Below are 19,906 nucleotides of genomic sequence, written 5' to 3' on the forward strand. Positions count from 1 at the left end.
TAACCAGTCACATAATGAAGGTGTGGTGACTAAAGTAGGTGATTCAGGTGCTGTATAACCAGTCACATAATGAAGGTGTGGTGACTAAATTAGTTAATCCAGGTGCTGTATAACCAGTCACATAATGAATGTGAGGTGACTAAAGTAGTTAATTCAGGTGCTGTATAACCAGTCACATAATGAAGGTGTGGTGACTAAAGTAGTTAATTCAGGTGCTGTATAACCAGTCACATAATGAATGTGTGGTGACTAAAGTAGATCATTGAGGTGCTGTATAACTAGTCACTTAATGAAGGTGTGGTGACTAAAGTAGATCATTGAGGTGCTGTATAACCAGTCACATAATGAATGTGTGGTGACTAAAGTAGATCATTGAGGTGCTGTATAACCAGTCACATAATGAATGTGTGGTGACTAAAGTAGTTAATTCAGGTGCTGTATAACCAGTCACATAATGAATGTGTGGTGACTAAAGTAGATCATTGAGGTGCTGTATAACCAGTCACATAATGAATGTGTGGTGACTAAAGTAGATCATTGAGGTGCTGTATAATCAGTCACATAATGAGGCGTGGTGACTAAAGTAGTTAATTCAGGTGCTGTATAACCAGTCGCATAATGAAGGCGTGGTGACTAAAGTAGTTAATTCAGGTGCTGTATAACCAGTCACATAATGAAGGTGTGTTGACTAAAGTAGTTAATTCAGGTGCTGTATAACCAGTCACATAATGAAGGTGTGGTGACTAAAGTAGGTGATTCAGGTGCTGTATAACCAGTCACATAATGAAGGTGTGGTGACTAAATTAGTTAATCCAGGTGCTGTATAACCAGTCACATAATGAATGTGAGGTGACTAAAGTAGTTAATTCAGGTGCTGTATAACCAGTCACATAATGAGGCGTGGTGACTAAAGTAGATCATTGTGGTGACTAAAGAAGGTAATTCAGGTGCTGTATAGCCAGTCACATAATGAAGGTGTGTTGACTAAAGTAGTTAATTCAGGTGCTGTATAATCAGTCACAAAATGAATGTGTGGTGACTAAAGTAGTTAATTCAGGTGCTGTATAACCAGTCACATAATGACGGTGTGGTGACTAAAGTAGTTAATTCAGGTGCTGTATAACCAGTCACATAATGAATGCGTGGTGAATAAAGTAGTTAATTCAGGTGCTGTATAACCAGTCACATAATGAAGGCGTGGTGACTAAAGTAGTTAATTCAGGTGCTGTATAACCAGTCACATAATGAAGGTGTGGTGACTAAAGTAGTTAATTCAGGTGCTGTATAACCAGTCACATAATGAATGTGTGGTGACTAAAGTAGTTAATTCAGGTGCTGTATAACCAGTCACATAATGAAGGTGTGGTGACTAAAGTAGTTAATCCAGGTGCTGTATAACCAGTCACATAATGAATGTGTGGTGACTAAAGTAGTTAATTTAGGTGCTGTATAACCAGTCACATAATGAAAGCATGGTGACTAAAGTAGTTAATTCAGGTGCTGTATAACCAGTCACATAATGAAGGTGTGTTGACTAAAGTAGTTAATTCAGGTGCTGTATAACCAGTCACATAATGAATGTGTGGTGACTAAAGTAGTTAATTTAGGTGCTGTATAACCAGTCACATAATGAAAGCATGGTGACTAAAGTAGTTAATTCAGGTGCTGTATAACCAGTCACATAATGAAGGTGTGTTGACTAAAGTAGTTAATTCAGGTGCTGTATAACCAGTCACATAATGAAGGTGTGTTGACTAAAGTAGTTAATTCAGGTGCTGTATAACCAGTCACATAATGAAGGTGTGGTGACTAAAGTAGGTGATTCAGGTGCTGTATAACCAGTCACATAATGAAGGTGTGGTGACTAAATTAGTTAATCCAGGTGCTGTATAACCAGTCACATAATGAATGTGAGGTGACTAAAGTAGTTAATTCAGGTGCTGTATAACCAGTCACATAATGAGGCGTGGTGACTAAAGTAGATCATTGTGGTGACTAAAGAAGGTAATTCAGGTGCTGTATAGCCAGTCACATAATGAAGGTGTGTTGACTAAAGTAGTTAATTCAGGTGCTGTATAATCAGTCACAAAATGAATGTGTGGTGACTAAAGTAGTTAATTCAGGTGCTGTATAACCAGTCACATAATGACGGTGTGGTGACTAAAGTAGTTAATTCAGGTGCTGTATAACCAGTCACATAATGAATGCGTGGTGAATAAAGTAGTTAATTCAGGTGCAGTATAACCGGTCACATAATGAAGGCGTGGTGACTAAAGTAGTTAATTCAGGTGCTGTATAACCAGTCACATAATGAAGGTGTGGTGACTAAAGTAGTTAATTCAGGTGCTGTATAACCAGTCACATAATGAATGTGTGGTGACTAAAGTAGTTAATTCAGGTGCTGTATAACCAGTCACATAATGAAGGTGTGGTGACTAAAGTAGTTAATCCAGGTGCTGTATAACCAGTCACATAATGAATGTGTGGTGACTAAAGTAGTTAATTTAGGTGCTGTATAACCAGTCACATAATGAAAGCATGGTGACTAAAGTAGTTAATTCAGGTGCTGTATAACCAGTCACATAATGAAGGTGTTTTGACTAAAGTAGTTAATTCAGGTGCTGTATAACCAGTCACATAATGAAGGTGTGTTGACTAAAGTAGTTCATTCAGGTGCTGTATAACCAGTCACATAATGAAGGTGTGGTGACTAAAGTAGGTGATTCAGGTGCTGTATAACCAGTCACATAATGAAGGTGTGGTGACTAAATTAGTTAATCCAGGTGCTGTATAACCAGTCACATAATGAAGGTGTGGTGACTAAAGTAGTTAATTCAGGTGCTGTATAACCAGTCACATAATGAAGGCGTGGTGACTAAAGTAGTTAATTCAGGTGCTGTATAATCAGTCACAAAATGAAGGTCTGGTGACTAAAGTAGATCATTGAGGTGCTGTATAACCAGTCACATAATGAAGGTGTGGTGACTAAAGTAGTTCATTCAGGTGCTGTATAACCAGTCACATAATGAAGGCGTGGTGACTAAAGTAGTTAATTCAGGTGCTGTATAACCAGTCACATAATGACGGTGTGGTGACTAAAGTAGTTAATTCAGGTGCTGTATAACCAGTCACATAATGAAGGTGTGGTGACTAAAGTAGTTAATCCAGGTGCTGTATAACCAGTCACATAATGAATGTGTGGTGACTAAAGTAGTTAATTTAGGTGCTGTATAACCAGTCACATAATGAAAGCATGGTGACTAAAGTAGTTAATTCAGGTGCTGTATAACCAGTCACATAATGAAGGTGTGTTGACTAAAGTAGTTAATTCAGGTGCTGTATAACCAGTCACATAATGAAGGTGTGTTGACTAAAGTAGTTAATTCAGGTGCTGTATAACCAGTCACATAATGAAGGTGTGGTGACTAAAGTAGGTGATTCAGGTGCTGTATAACCAGTCACATAATGAAGGTGTGGTGACTAAATTAGTTAATCCAGGTGCTGTATAACCAGTCACATAATGAAGGTGTGGTGACTAAAGTAGGTGATTCAGGTGCTGTATAACCAGTCACATAATGAAGGTGTGGTGACTAAATTAGTTAATCCAGGTGCTGTATAACCAGTCACATAATGAATGTGAGGTGACTAAAGTAGTTAATTCAGGTGCTGTATAACCAGTCACATAATGAGGCGTGGTGACTAAAGTAGATCATTGTGGTGACTAAAGAAGGTAATTCAGGTGCTGTATAGCCAGTCACATAATGAAGGTGTGTTGACTAAAGTAGTTAATTCAGGTGCTGTATAATCAGTCACAAAATGAATGTGTGGTGACTAAAGTAGTTAATTCAGGTGCTGTATAACCAGTCACATAATGACGGTGTGGTGACTAAAGTAGTTAATTCAGGTGCTGTATAACCAGTCACATAATGAATGCGTGGTGAATAAAGTAGTTAATTCAGGTGCAGTATAACCGGTCACATAATGAAGGCGTGGTGACTAAAGTAGTTAATTCAGGTGCTGTATAACCAGTCACATAATGAAGGTGTGGTGACTAAAGTAGTTAATTCAGGTGCTGTATAACCAGTCACATAATGAATGTGTGGTGACTAAAGTAGTTAATTCAGGTGCTGTATAACCAGTCACATAATGAAGGTGTGGTGACTAAAGTAGTTAATCCAGGTGCTGTATAACCAGTCACATAATGAATGTGTGGTGACTAAAGTAGTTAATTTAGGTGCTGTATAACCAGTCACATAATGAAAGCATGGTGACTAAAGTAGTTAATTCAGGTGCTGTATAACCAGTCACATAATGAAGGTGTGTTGACTAAAGTAGTTAATTCAGGTGCTGTATAACCAGTCACATAATGAAGGTGTGTTGACTAAAGTAGTTCATTCAGGTGCTGTATAACCAGTCACATAATGAAGGTGTGGTGACTAAAGTAGGTGATTCAGGTGCTGTATAACCAGTCACATAATGAAGGTGTGGTGACTAAATTAGTTAATCCAGGTGCTGTATAACCAGTCACATAATGAAGGTGTGGTGACTAAAGTAGTTAATTCAGGTGCTGTATAACCAGTCACATAATGAAGGCGTGGTGACTAAAGTAGTTAATTCAGGTGCTGTATAATCAGTCACAAAATGAAGGTCTGGTGACTAAAGTAGATCATTGAGGTGCAGTATAACCAGTCACATAATGAAGGTGTGGTGACTAAAGTAGTTCATTCAGGTGCTGTATAACCAGTCACATAATGAAGGCGTGGTGACTAAAGTAGTTAATTCAGGTGCTGTATAACCAGTCACATAATGACGGTGTGGTGACTAAAGTAGTTAATTCAGGTGCTGTATAACCAGTCACATAATGAAGGTGTGGTGACTAAAGTAGTTAATCCAGGTGCTGTATAACCAGTCACATAATGAATGTGTGGTGACTAAAGTAGTTAATTTAGGTGCTGTATAACCAGTCACATAATGAAAGCATGGTGACTAAAGTAGTTAATTCAGGTGCTGTATAACCAGTCACATAATGAAGGTGTGTTGACTAAAGTAGTTAATTCAGGTGCTGTATAACCAGTCACATAATGAAGGTGTGTTGACTAAAGTAGTTAATTCAGGTGCTGTATAACCAGTCACATAATGAAGGTGTGGTGACTAAAGTAGGTGATTCAGGTGCTGTATAACCAGTCACATAATGAAGGTGTGGTGACTAAATTAGTTAATCCAGGTGCTGTATAACCAGTCACATAATGAAGGTGTGGTGACTAAAGTAGTTAATTCAGGTGCTGTATAACCAGTCACATAATGAAGGCGTGGTGACTAAAGTAGTTAATTCAGGTGCTGTATAATCAGTCACAAAATGAAGGTCTGGTGACTAAAGTAGATCATTGAGGTGCAGTATAACCAGTCACATAATGAAGGTGTGGTGACTAAAGTAGTTCATTCAGGTGCTGTATAACCAGTCACATAATGAAGGCGTGGTGACTAAAGTAGTTAATTCAGGTGCTGTATAACCAGTCACATAATGACGGTGTGGTGACTAAAGTAGTTAATTCAGGTGCTGTATAACCAGTCACATAATGACGGTGTGGTGACTAAAGTAGTTAATCCAGGTGCTGTATAACCAGTCACATAATGAATGTGTGGTGAATAAAGTAGTTAATTCAGGTGCAGTATAACCAGTCACATAATGAAGGCGTGGTGACTAAAGTAGTTAATTCAGGTGCTGTATAACCAGTCACATAATGAAGGTGTGTTGACTAAAGTAGTTCATTCAGGTGCTGTATAACCAGTCACATAATGAAGGTGTGTTGACTAAAGTAGTTAATTCATGTGCTGTATAACCAGTCACAAAATGAAGGTCTGGTGACTAAAGTAGATCATTGAGGTGCTGTATAACCAGTCACATAATGAATGTGTGGTGACTAAAGTAGTTAATTCAGGTGCTGTATAACCAGTCACATAATGAGGCGTGGTGACTAAAGTAGATCATTGTGGTGCTGTATAACCAGCCACATAATGAATGTGTGGGGACTAAAGTAGTTAATTCAGGTGCTGTATAACCAGTCACATAATGAAGGTGTGTTGACTAAAGTAGTTAATTCAGGTGCTGTATAATCAGTCACAAAATGAATGTGTGGTGACTAAAGTAGTTAATTCAGTTGTTGTATAACCAGTCACAAAATGAATGTGTGGTGACTAAAGTAGATCATTGAGGTGCTGTATAATCAGTCACATAATGAGGCGTGGTGAATAAAGTAGTTAATTCAGGTGCTGTATAACCAGTCACGTAATGAAGGTGTGGTGACTAAAGTAGATCATTGAGGTGCTGTATAACCAGTCACAAAATGAATGTGTGGTGACTAAAGTAGATCATTCAGGTGCTGTATAACCAGTCACATAATGAGGCATGGTGACTAAAGTAGATCATTGTGGTGCTGTATAACCAGCCACATAATGAATGTGTGGTGACTAAAGTAGTTAATTCAGGTGCTGTATAACCAGTCACATAATGAAGGTGTGTTGACTAAAGTAGTCAATTCAGTTGCTGTATAACCAGTCACAAAATTAATGTGTGGTGACTAACGTAGATCATTGAGGTGCTGTATAATCAGTCACATAATGAGGCGTGGTGACTAAAGTAGTTAATTCAGGTGCTGTATAACCAGTCACATAATGAATGTGTGGTGACTAAAGAAGTTAATTCAGGTGCTGTATAACCAGTCACATAATGAAGGTGTGGTGACTAAAGTAGTTAATTCAGGTGCTGTATAACCAGTCACATAATGAAGGCGTGGTGACTAAAGTAGTTAATTCAGGTGCTGTATAACCAGTCACATAATGAAGGTGTGGTGACTAAAGTAGTTAATTCAGGTGCTGTATAACCAGTTACATAATGAATGTGTGGTGACTAAAGTAGTTAATTCAGGTGCTGTATAACCAGTCACATAATGAATGTGTGGTGACTAAAGTAGTTAATTCAGGTGCTGTATAACCAGTCACATAATAAAGGCGTGGTGACTAAAGTAGTTCATTCAGGTGCTGTATAACCAGTCACATAATGAAGGTGTGTTGACTAAAGTAGTTAATTCAGGTGCTGTATAATCAGTCACAAAATGAAGGTGTGGTGACTAAAGTAGATCATTGAGGTGCTGTATAACCAGTCACATAATGAGGCATGGTGACTAAAGTAGATCATTGTGGTGCTGTATAACCAGCCACATAATGAATGTGTGGTGACTAAAGTAGTTAATTCAGGTGCTGTATAACCAGTCACATAATGAATGTGTGGTGACTAAAGAAGTTAATTCAGGTGCTGTATAACCAGTCACATAATGAAGGTGTGGTGACTAAAGTAGTTAATCCAGGTGCTGTATAACCAGTCACATAATGAATGTGTGGTGACTAAAGTAGTTAATTCAGGTGCTGTATAACCAGTCACATAATGAAGGCGTGGTGCCTAAAGTAGTTCATTCAGGTGCTGTATAACCAGTCACATAATGAAGGTGTGGTGACTAAAGTAGTTCATTCAGGTGCTGTATAACCAGTCACATACTGAAGGCGTGGTGACTAAAGTAGTTAATTCAGGTAATGACTAACCAGTCACATACTGAAGGTGTGGTGACTAAAGTAGTTAATTCAGGTGCTGTATAACCAGTCACATAATGAAGGTGTGGTGACTAAAGTAGTTCATTCAGGTGCTGTATAACCAGTCACAAAATGAAGGTGTGGTGACTAAAGTAGTTAATTCAGGTGCTGTATAACCAGTCACATAATGAAGGTGTGTTGACTAAAGTAGTTAATTCAGGTGCTGTATAATCAGTCACAAAATGAAGGTCTGGTGACTAAAGTAGATCATTGACGTGCTGTATAACCAGTCGCATAATGAATGTGTGGTGACTAAAGTAGATCATTGAGGTGCTGTATAACCAGTCACATAATGAATGTGTGGTGACTAAAGTAGTTAATTCAGGTGCTGTATAACCAGTCACATAATGAGGCGTGTTGACTAAAGTAGATCATTGTGTTGCTGTATAACCAGCCACATAATGAATGTGTGGTGACTAAAGTAGTTAATTCAGTTGTTGTATAACCAGTCACAAAATGAATGTGTGGTGACTAAAGTAGATCATTGAGGTGCTGTATAATCAGTCACATAATGAGGCGTGGTGACTAAAGTAGTTAATTCAGGTGCTGTATAACCAGTCACAAATGAAGGTGTGGTGACTAAAGTAGTTAATTCAGGTGCTGTATAACCAGTCACATAATGAAGGTGTGTTGACTAAAGTAGTTAATTCAGGTGCTGTATAACCAGTCACATAATGAAGGTGTGGTGACTAAAGTAGTTAATTCAGGTGCTGTATAACCAGTCACATAATGAGGCGTGTTGACTAAAGTAGATCATTGTGTTGCTGTATAACCAGCCACATAATGAATGTGTGGTGACTAAAGTAGTTAATTCAGTTGTTGTATAACCAGTCACAAAATGAATGTGTGGTGACTAAAGTAGATCATTGAGGTGCTGTATAATCAGTCACATAATGAGGCGTGGTGACTAAAGTAGTTAATTCAGGTGCTGTATAACCAGTCACGTAAATAAGGTGTGGTGACTAAAGTAGTTAATTCAGGTGCTGTATAACCAGTCACATAATGAAGGTGTGTTGACTAAAGTAGTTAATTCAGGTGCTGTATAACCAGTCACATAATGAAGGTGTGGTGACTAAAGTAGTTAATTCAGGTGCTGTATAATCAGTCACAAAATGAAGGTGTGGTGACTATAGTAGTTAATTCAGGTGCTGTATAACCAGTCACAAAATGAATGTGTGGTGACTAAAGTAGATCATTGAGGTGCTGTATAACCAGTCACATAATGAAGGTGTGGTGACTAAAGTAGGTTAATTCAGGTGCTGTATAATCAGTCACAAAATGAAGGTGTGGTGACTATAGTAGTTAATTCAGGTGCTGTATAACCAGTCACAAAATGAATGTGTTGTGACTAAAGTAGATCATTGAGGTGCTGTATAACCAGTCACATAATGAATGTGTGGTGACTAAAGTAGATCATTGAGGTGCTGTATAACCAGTCACATAATGAAGGTGTGGTGACTAAAGTAGATCATTGAGGTGCTGTATAACCAGTCACATAATGAGGCATGGTGACTAAAGTAGATCATTGTGGTGCTGTATAACCAGCCACATAATGAATGTGTGGTGACTAAAGTAGTTAATTCAGGTGCTGTATAACCAGTCACATAATGAATGTGTGGTGACTAAAGAAGTTAATTCAGGTGCTGTATAACCAGTCACATAATTAAGGTGTGGTGACTAAAGTAGTTAATCCAGGTGCTGTATAACCAGTCACATAATGAATGTGTGGTGACTAAAGTAGTTAATTCAGGTGCTGTATAACCAGTCACATAATGAAGGCGTGGTGCCTAAAGTAGTTAATTCAGGTGCTGTATAACCAGTCACATAATGAAGGTGTGGTGACTAAAGTAGTTCATTCAGGTGCTGTATAACCAGTCACATACTGAAGGCGTGGTGACTAAAGTAGTTAATTCAGGTAATGACTAACCAGTCACATACTGAAGGTGTGGTGACTAAAGTAGTTAATTCAGGTGCTGTATAATCAGTCACATAATGAGGTGTGGTGACTGAAGTAGTTAATTCAGGTGCTGTATAACCAGTCACGTAATGAAGGTGTGGTGACTAAAGTAGTTCATTCAGGTGCTGTATAACCAGTCACGTAATGAAGGTGTGGTGACTAAAGTAGTTCATCCAGGTGCTGTATAACCAGTCACATAATGAATGTGTGGTGACTAAAGTTGTTAATTCAGGTGCTGTACAACCAGTTACATAATGAAGGTGTGGTGACTAAAGTAGTTAATTCAGGTGCTGTATAACCAGTCACATAATGAAGGCGTGTTGACTAAAGTAGTTCATTCAGGTGCTGTATAACCAGTCACATACTGAAGGCGTGGTGACTAAAGTAGTTAATTCAGGTGCTGTATAACCAGTCACATACTGAAGGCGTGGTGACTAAAGTAGTTAATTCAGGTGCTGTATAACCAGTCACATAATGAATGTGTGGTGACTAAAGTAGTTAATTCAGGTGCTGTGTGTGTGTGTGTGTGTGTGTGTGTGTGTGTGTGTGTGTGTGTGTGTGTGTGTGTGTGTGTGTGTGTGTGTGTGTGTGTGTGTGTGTGTGTGTGTGTGTGTGTGTGTCTGTGTGTGTGTGTGTGTGTGTGTCTGTGTGTGTGTGTGTGTTTGTTTGGGGGAGAGACATTTAATGACTGCAAAAACACCAGGAAATCAGCTCCAATTGATTGTAATTTTGGACATTTATTCCAAATGATTCCAATGCATTACAGAGAGATATATGTTTTCGTATTCAAATGTAAGCAAGGTTTGATTATGATTATGTTTTAGTCAAGTATTATATCTGTGCTTCTTGCGGTCCATTTGCAATCTACAAATGATTTGTAAATTATGTTCTGGCCCCCTGACCATCCACTCAAGAAAAGGTCGTCCCACGGCTGAATCTAGTTGATGATCCCTGGAATAGAAGATCAACATGTGTCTCTCTCTCCATAGTCATTTATGGAGACGTGAAATCCGCAAGTGGCTGATAAACTCAACATTTTGGGCCTTCTCTCCAGAGACAGAGGCTAAGTAGAGGCCTGTTTGGGGAGTGGGCAGTTAATCACCTGGCCTCGTGTGCTGACAGATGACTTATGGAGTAGGCCACAGGTAGAGCCTCAGTCCTCCCACCACTCCTCACCGCCTCCCACCGCAGCACGCCATGCCAACCTGACCTTCGCTTGGGTCATAAATAATGCACTGACCATAAAAGACTGATTATGGGTAATCTGTAGCCCTGGTCTGTCTGGCCACTGGGTGCAGGTTGTCATCAGTGCTGATTTGGCAGCTGCTAGCTGGCTGGTTGTTTGCCGAGCTCTGGACTGAGTTGGGCTAGCGTGCCTCATGGTGGAGCCTGATGTACCAGCAAGGTCCAGCTAAAGGTCATGGCCCGCTGTCCATGGCACTGGTTTCACCAGTGTGTGAGATTTTGATGTATAGTCCAGTCGAATACAAGCGGGTGTGTTAAGGGTTGAAAGGAGTTTGACAATTGTCCAAGTTATCTTTTTATTGAGTGAAGGGGATTTATTGTAAACATTTGTGACAATTTTTCTACATTATTATTACTTTAGGGTATACCTCTAATGAGAATCAACAAGTGTTCAATTTCCTGCTCTATTAAAGTAGAACTTGCAGATCTTTTAATTAAGAATTCAGTAATGAATTAATCCCACAGGTACCTTGCGATCTGAGGAGAATGGTTTCACATTAATTCTACAGCTTGGAGCTATAGTATCACAGGGAACCGATACTGAGTTAAAGTAGAGGGAATTATGTTCCATCTTTCTCTTCAACCAAAACAAGGGAGATGATGTCATAAATGAGGTTAGGAGAGAATAATTAAGAATGGATGTAATGATTTTGCCAAGTTGATTTTGCCAAGTTGGGCCCTTGGTATCTAATTTCAATTACAATAATGTGTGATTAATAATTTATCAAGCTCCTGAAATAATGACCTTGTCCTAAAAATTATGAATTCATTTTGACATGAGAGCAAGCAAGAGCGGGGAATAGTTGATCCCCAATGGTACTGTTTTACATTACACCCTAAATAGGTATTTTTGACATGTTTGTAAAAAGTGGCTGTACTATATACTGATACAACAATACAGGCAACATTGTGTTGGTCATTATTTTAATAAGGTGAGGTAGTCATTACTCCTACCCTGGATTTGACTAGATGGGATACAGCTTTTGTCAGATTTGACTTTTTGTAGTAGGTTAGGATAACTTAAGCAGCAGGTTAAGGGAATTTACATAGCAGGTTAGGATAATTAGGTTAAGTTTAGATAAAGGGTTAGCTAAAATGCCCCAAAAACTACTTTTGCCGTCAATATCACAAAAAATTTATCACAAAAAAATGTATCCCTTCTGGCCATGACCTCCTTCCCTGTCGCATATTCCAACAACCATTTCTATTATGGAAACAAATCCTCCATTTGCCCTCCGGCTCTCTGTGTGCAAACTGTCAGCCAAGGTGTTCTCCACTCTAATATGAACTGCATGGTATCTGTCTGTCATTACCTTGACATTGAACAGCAGCCTCTCGTCAGCTCCCATTGACATGCTGTCATTAATATTGTGGTATTACCTTGGTATAACCAATACATCCAAAAGTATACTCAGCTGAATACTTTAGTATGCACTATGCCAGTGTTTCCCAACTCCGGTCCTCAAGGACCCAGTACAGTACAGTACATGTTTTTGTTGTGGCCCTCGACAAGCACACCTGTTTCTACTTGTCAACTAATCATCAAGCCCTTGACAAGTTGAACCAGGTGTTTTTGTCCTGGTCTACAACAACAACGTGTGCTGTTGAGGGAACTGGAGGGCCGGAGTTGGGAACCACTGCAGTATACAGAAGCCTATACTTCCTGTCTAGTAGACATTTAGTTATGAGTATACAGTAATTGATGTACAGTGGACTGAAAGCGGTGTGTTTGTCCTGGCCACATTGCTCATGAATATACAGTATAGATAGTGCTACTGACAATAAACAAAGCGCTTCTCCATCCTCCTGGCTCTCTTGCTTAAAAGGCAGTGTGACGGATGTGAACCGTTGGAAAGACATCGTAGGACAAAGTGTTGGCCCGGGCCATCGATCACTCAACAGCCAGGCTGACACTATTCTCTCTCTCTCTCCCACCGGGCGAGTTTATCAGCACTGCCCAGAATATTTAACAGGGGGAGCGGACCTGGGGGATCTCATTTGTTCAGGTGTCCATCTGGTGCAGGTTGTCTGGGATAATCTCCACATCATGTCGCATTTGCATCCTCCGCTTCATAAAATGGGCAGACTTAATCGGACAGACCGCGGTGCCCAGTAGAGGGTGTGTCTGACTATGGACCGACCGGGCCTTTGCTTACTGCTTGCTAATCTGCGAGGCTGCGCTAATGCCGTGGCAATTATAGAAGGATTCCACTTGTTTATAATTGGTTGTTGGTTCAGCCTCAAATCTGTGTTACCAGCTTGCGCCCCTGAAATTACCCAATGAGGTTTTCCGAAACGTTGTCATTTGAAGGATTTGATATTATGGGCCAATTGATACAGTACTCACCCTCTTGAAGAACAAGGCTACACAGCTACTGATGATAGTCATGAGTGGAGACAATCTTATTAGCTATAGATGCATAGACGGATCAAAGGTCACACTGATTGAGCTCATTGATCACATTAGGCTGGCTTTTCCCTCCGACATTGTATGGAATTCCCTGCACTCTCAATACCTCTGTCCATTGATTCCAAAAATCCATGGATCCTTGCCTAAGAATCACTCATCTGGAGTCAAAGGCCAAACATGAACCTGTTTACCGAGCCATAAAAAACCTCAACCAGCTCTAATGACTGATGTATTACTATGGCTGTGGAAGGGTATACTGCAATCGACTCAAACTCCCTGCTCATTCATGTGAGCATGCTACTGGAGTTCCTGCTGGTGTGGGCCAATTGTTATTGAACAGTTGTACAGATTCAACAGAGTGATTATTAGACTGAGCACAGTGAAATTGTACCACACAGTATGGTGCCATAGTGTTGTACATGACTGGGTTGCCAGACCTGGCAGTTACTTTAAACCCTCACAGCTTTCTCAACTATATCCTATGCAGTACAGTCACAGTTGTAGTCCTCTGGGCTGATAGGCTTTTCTCTTTCAGGTCTGACCAATTACAAAATATCAATTCTGGCAAGTCATTTTCTGCTAGCTTGCGCCGTATCTGCATAACGTGTGGAAACAAAAGGCTCACTCAATCTTCACTGCTGTTGACTTTCAGAACTGCCGTTCTGCATTAGCCCTCGTCTCCCTTCCACCTCCGTTTTCCCCACTTTTCTTTTGCCGTTGCCATGGGTAATTTGTGATATTTTCTTCCCTCCCGCATCATTTACATTCCTCCTGGATGGGTGAGAAAACACAATGCAGCTCTGTATGAACGGTCCGGACAACCAGCCACGGCTGAGTGGAGGTGGAGAGATGATTCTTCACGTTGACGAGAGAGGAGAATGTCAAACTTCCCCATATTCTCCCCCCGAACCAGATGGCTCACTGTAGCTGGGTGTCAATGGTTTAGATCAAACAAGTAGGGCTAATGAGTTAAGAATGTTTTGATCCGTTACTCAAGTACCTGCATTCACTTTCCAAATGTATACCGGACCAAAATATAAACGATTTTTACTGAGTTGCAGTATATATAAGGAAATCAGTCAATTGAAATACATTCATTTGGCCCTAATCTATGGATTTCCCATGACTGGGCAGGGGCACAGCCATACGCCCACCCACTGGGGAGCCAGGCCCAGCCAAGCAGAATTAGTTTTTCCCCACAAAAGGGCTTTATTCAGTTTATTACAGTTTCATCAAATGTATACTGTATCAATACCTGTCAACATATAGTGATAGTGGCGTGAGAGAACAATGTTATACAAAAATGATTAAACTTATTGATTTGTTCACTTGTGTTTTGCAGGAATTCCACATATTGTATGAAAGTGTCCATGTCACTGACAGTGGCGGAGAACGACACAGACCTCTGCTACAACTCCAAAATGAGGTACTTCGAGAAGGCAGAGTTAAGCAAAAGTAAAGATATCACCTGTCCGGACATTGAGGATTATGTACAGCCGGGGAAGGAGCCAGAGATAGTATGGTACAAGGTAAGAGTCCACTATAACATTATGTCTGTAACTTATTTCAGATTGAATGCCATAGGGGCAGTTTCAAGGATACAAATTAAGCCTAGGCAGGTTCTCCACTGAGCCTGCTTTTTAGACCAGGATTAGGCCTAGTATGTGTGTGGGAAACCACTGCTATGTGTCATGTATCAAATGTGATACATATATTTATCAGCGTATAATCAGAACTGTATGATCATGTAAATGTATTGAAAAAATGAGATTACATTTTTTTATTTTTTTTTATTATCATTTTAGTCTAAGCATACTTGTATGTATTTTCTAGCAGCCTATGTGCTTGCTTGATGACAGTAGGTAGATTTATCCACCCATAACTCACAGCCACTCTGCAGAGCACCTCCTGAGATGTCATTTGTTTTTCATGAGACTCAAACCGTCTGGAGAAAGGGGTCTACAGCCCACGTTCATGATGTAAATAGTCTAGAAGACAATGAACTCCTTTTCTCCCCCCCAAACGACTGGAGGGGGTCCTCAGAGGTCTGGCTATCTGAGTCGATGAGTGGCCTTCACCGGCCCCGGCTGCCTGCCCACAGTGTAACAGCAGACTGACAGAGTAGCCGACGGAGGCCAGGGGCCAATTCATCAAAACTAGATGAATGTCGGATTAGATGGCCACAGTGCTTCTTCAGTTTCCCAGTGAATCAAATTAAAACATGGATAATGACTGTGGACCTAGAATATTCTAGTTATTTGCTCTGTCTCTGGAAGCGGAGCTGATTGAATTCTGGGAGGCCCGCGAGCGCAGGTGGAAACAACCCACGGTATTCCAGTTTTCCTGCTGTGGGTGAATGAGTATGTGTGGCACAAGTTCCCTTTTCCAAAGGCCTCGTTCTTCCTCTGGGTTCATTCCCACCAAAATGAACTGCTTCAACCCCATACATTGTTCTTCTAGTGGGAACTTAGCGATATAATGTTGTATAATAGATCACACTCGTCTTGCCAAAAACAGGAACTCAATACAACAACACTAAATACAAGATGAGAATGCATTTGTGATCAAAGAGATGTTTGAAGTTTGGAATGGTTCGATGCATTTCGTCAGGTGTCCATTTTTCCACATGTCTACATTGTATGTTGTAAAAAGTGTAATCTAAGTCCAACTGTATACTGCTTTTCTGTTTCTTCGTGGTGTTTTACATTCATAAGCTTTCTCTCTATTTGAATCGAAGGAATGCAAGCCAAAGCAGTGGAGACAAAGCATTGTAAGGAGAAGAGATACTCTCTCTATCCGGGAGGTGCGTGAAGATGACATTGGAAATTACACGTGTGAATTACAGTTTGGCAGCTTCGTGGTGAGAAGAACTACAGAACTATCTGTTACAGGTAAGAAAAACTCCTTTGCGGGTCACATGTGCTCCATGCTGGGCCACTGGGGATAACTTGCATTGTGTTTTTATTGGCATTGATGAATGTTCATGTTGTTTTGTCTGTCAGCGAGGCAGAGTTCATTCTTTGCGGGAGAGCGGATTTAATAATCATTGCCATTGTGCAGCTGTGTCGCGTTCGTCGTCTATTTTGGGGATGGCTACAATAGTTTATTTTATATGAGCTACAGATCTTCTGCTTGGCTGAAAGGAAGAATACATTTATATATTTTTTTAAACACAGATATCTGAGTGGAATTCAGGAAGAAAATGTTGATGGGATTATGTTGCAGCAGACATCTCATTAGAAATAGGTCAGAATGCTGACATTTATCCATAGTAGTTATATATATATACATGATATCGTAAATCTCTTACTACATGTTGTAATGCTAAGACAGTAGTTGTGAACCTTGTTGTCAGGGTTGTGGGTTCAATACCTCTGTGCTGTCATGACTTCAGCTGGCGGTCTTAATTGCTAAGTAGTAGAATTTGCACAGAGCCACTTCATCACTTTTTCTTAACTAAGACTGTTCAAATATTAAAGCTTGAACTTAACGTTCCTTATCTTTAGAGGGAGGGGTGTGACAGAATAGAGATCGCTCGCCACCGCCACCTCCACCGCTAACGTTGATGTGCAGTAACAACTTGGACAGTCTTGATGGAAAACCCATAGTACAGGTGCATTCAATCAATGACACAATGATTACAAAAAGATCTACTCTACTCAGTCTTGCCCTCATGGCTGAACCCTGAAAAGAAAACACCAGAGAAAACCACTGTAGCAAGATATATTAAGAGCTGTTACATGTCAATGCATCACACCCATCGTCCATAGTGGTCTCGAGGTCAAGCAAACTATTTGCAGTTTACAGCTATCTGATTACAGTTTATTATCCCCTAAAGAGACAAAGGCAGACTCCATAGAAGACCAATTTCACTCATCAATCTTGTTCCCTGCTGCCTCAGACGGTCCTCATCCTCCGGGATGATTCCCTTCCCCTCACAAAGAGACGCATTTAGCATTTTTGGATGAGGGATAGTTCACTCAAAATACAAAATGACACATTGGTTTCCTTTCCCTGTAAGCAGTCTATGGACAAGGTATGACAGCAATCCATGCGTTGGTAGAGTTTCTCTGGCACATCCACATGCTACCGTTTTAACATGATGCAGCGAAAAATTACAATAACTGTCCCATGACTTGAATGGGATTTGTGCCACGAATGCTAACCCATTAGCATGTGGAAAGGGAAACTAAACCAAAGCATGGATTGCTGTCATACCTTGTCCATAGACTGCTTACAGGGTACGGAAACCAATATGTCATTTAGTAAAACGATCTCTTTAAGCGAGAAAACGTCCTGCTTTTGTGTTTGCAATTTTTTTTATCTGACTGAAATCAGGAGGGAATCTGAGGACCCTCTCTCTTTCTCTCTCTCCCTCTCTCTCTCTCTCCCTCTCTCTCTCTCTCTCTCTCTCTCTCTCTCTCTCTCTCTCTCTCTCGTGAATAATAATTACAAGCTTCCGCCCACATATAGAGGGCAGAGGAAAGAACATGGCCCACCTACACACATCATGTACGGTACATGTATATAGACATACATAAATGACTTCCTGTAATAAAGACAAACACTGAGAGTACAAAACATTCCATGACAAAGACTGAACAGGTGAATCCAGGTGAACGCTATGATCCCGTATTGATGTCACCTGTTAAATCCACTTAAAACAGTGTAGATGAAGCGGAGGAGACAGGTTAAAGAAGGATTTTTAAGCCTTGAGACAATTGAGACATGGATTGTGTCTGTGTGCCATTCAGAAGGTGAATGGTCTAGACAAAAGATTGAAGTGCCTTTGAACAGGGTATGGTAGTCGGTGCCAGGAGCACCGGTTTGAGTGTGTCAAGAACTGCAATGCTGCTGGGTTTTTCAGCCTCAACAGTTTCCCGTGTGTATCAAGAATGGTCCCCCATCCAAATTACATCCAGCCAACTTGACACAACCATGGGAAGCGTTGAAGTCAACATGGGCCAGCATCCCTGTGGAGCGCTTACAACACCTTGTAGAGTCCGTACCCCAACGAGTTGAGGCAACTCAATATTAGGAAGCTGTTTCTAATGTTTTATCCACTGTGTGTATGTGCTGTAGCTAACACAGTCCTTGAAGCAAAATGACCTTTAAATGACACATAGGACATTAGTTTAGACACATACATTCGTTAGACCTTTCATTACAATAATAGAACATTGAATGACAACAAGCCCATTGGTTATTTCATAAAAGACCCGTCTCACCAGTTCTACATATAAACAAGGCTATTTCCTAACGGGGGGCTATGTTGCCGTGATGTTGTTGTGTCGTTGTAGTTGTATTGGACCCGGTGTGATCTGGAGGAAGTGGTACATTGTGTGACGTTCATCTAGTGCACATGTGTTTGCAAAACAATCAGATTATCCTGATTTAATATCCAGCCATAATCATAACAATGCTTTCCTCCACTATGCTGTACAGTACATCTCTCAGTATCCTACAGGGAAGCCACGATCCTGGTCCATACATTGTATAATGTTGAATAGTCTGTATCAATACAGTACAGAACAATATGTTATGTAGTTGTTGCGTGACTGGTGTAAATGGAGATATCTTCTGTTAAGACTACTTTGACTCAAAGGCTGCATCTGTTCCTCCTTCCTGGCATGGCCAGGTGGTTCGTGTACCTGGTGAAAGAAAGGGAAATGAATTGATACATTACATAAAACAGTCACATCAAATGTTTTTGAACTTGTCTTACTCCCGTACTGGAGGAATTCTTCTTCTTCAGTTCGTCAGCACAGAAGAGCAGAAAAGTAAATAAATAAAAACAGTATGGGGATGAGTTAGGTAAATTGGGTAGGCTATTTACCGATGGACTATGTACAGCTGCAGCGATCGGTTAGCTGCTCAGATAGCAGATGTTTAAAGTTGGTGAGGGAGATAAAAGTCTCCAACTTCAAAGATTTTTGCCATTTGTTCCAGTCACAGGCAGCAGAGAACTGGAAGGAAAGGCGGCCAAATCAGGTGTTGGCTTTAGGGATGATCAGTGAGATACACCTGCTGGAGCGCATGCTACCATGGTGAGGGTGTTGCCATCGTCACCAGTGAACTGAGATAAGGCGGAGCTTTACCTAGCATGGATTTGTAGATGACCTGGAGCCAGTGGGTCTGGCGACGAATATGTAGCGAGGGCCAGCCGACTAGAGCATACAGGTCGGAGACCTGAAGAAAAAGCCTGTCTCTTGTTCGTTTGACCAAGAAACAAAGACTAGGCAAATGACAAGACTGTTGACATCGTGTGGAAGCTGTAGGTACTGCAACCTCAGCCCCATTTAATGTCGATCGCCTATAACAATGGGTTGAAGTGGCGGATGGATATATTTTTCCATTTTCAGTGATCAGATTTTCCTGCACTTTTCGATGAAACGCACGTTCTGTTATAGTCACAGCCGTGATTTAACCAGTTTTATAAACGTCTGAGTGTTTTCTATCCACACATACTAATCATATGCATATACTATATTCCTGGCCTGAGTAGCAGGGCGCTGAAATGTTGCGCGATTTTTAACAGAATGTTCGAAAAAGTAGGGGGTAGGAGTAACAGGTTAAACAGGTCAACATGCACAAGGCCGCAGGGCCAGATGGATTAACAGGATGTGTACTCCATGTACTCACATCAACAC

The 19,906-nt window shown here is 40.5% G+C and overlaps 1 protein-coding gene across 5 annotated transcripts in view; it reads left to right on the top strand.

The window, feature by feature from the left end:
* Positions 1-19,906, top strand: part of LOC115118358 (interleukin-1 receptor accessory protein-like 1) — a 495,706-nt gene that overhangs the window by 228,816 nt on the left and 246,984 nt on the right. For all 5 annotated transcript variants that reach the window (XM_065023732.1, XM_065023738.1, XM_065023739.1 and 2 more), the window contains 2 exons: positions 14,599-14,785; positions 15,994-16,147. In XM_065023732.1, the coding sequence (XP_064879804.1) occupies positions 14,599-14,785; positions 15,994-16,147 (341 nt within the window). The remainder of the gene's footprint in view (positions 1-14,598; positions 14,786-15,993; positions 16,148-19,906) is intronic.

Source organism: Oncorhynchus nerka, linkage group LG2 (genome assembly GCF_034236695.1).
Source record: "Oncorhynchus nerka isolate Pitt River linkage group LG2, Oner_Uvic_2.0, whole genome shotgun sequence".
NCBI classification, from domain to species: domain Eukaryota; kingdom Metazoa; phylum Chordata; class Actinopteri; order Salmoniformes; family Salmonidae; genus Oncorhynchus; species Oncorhynchus nerka.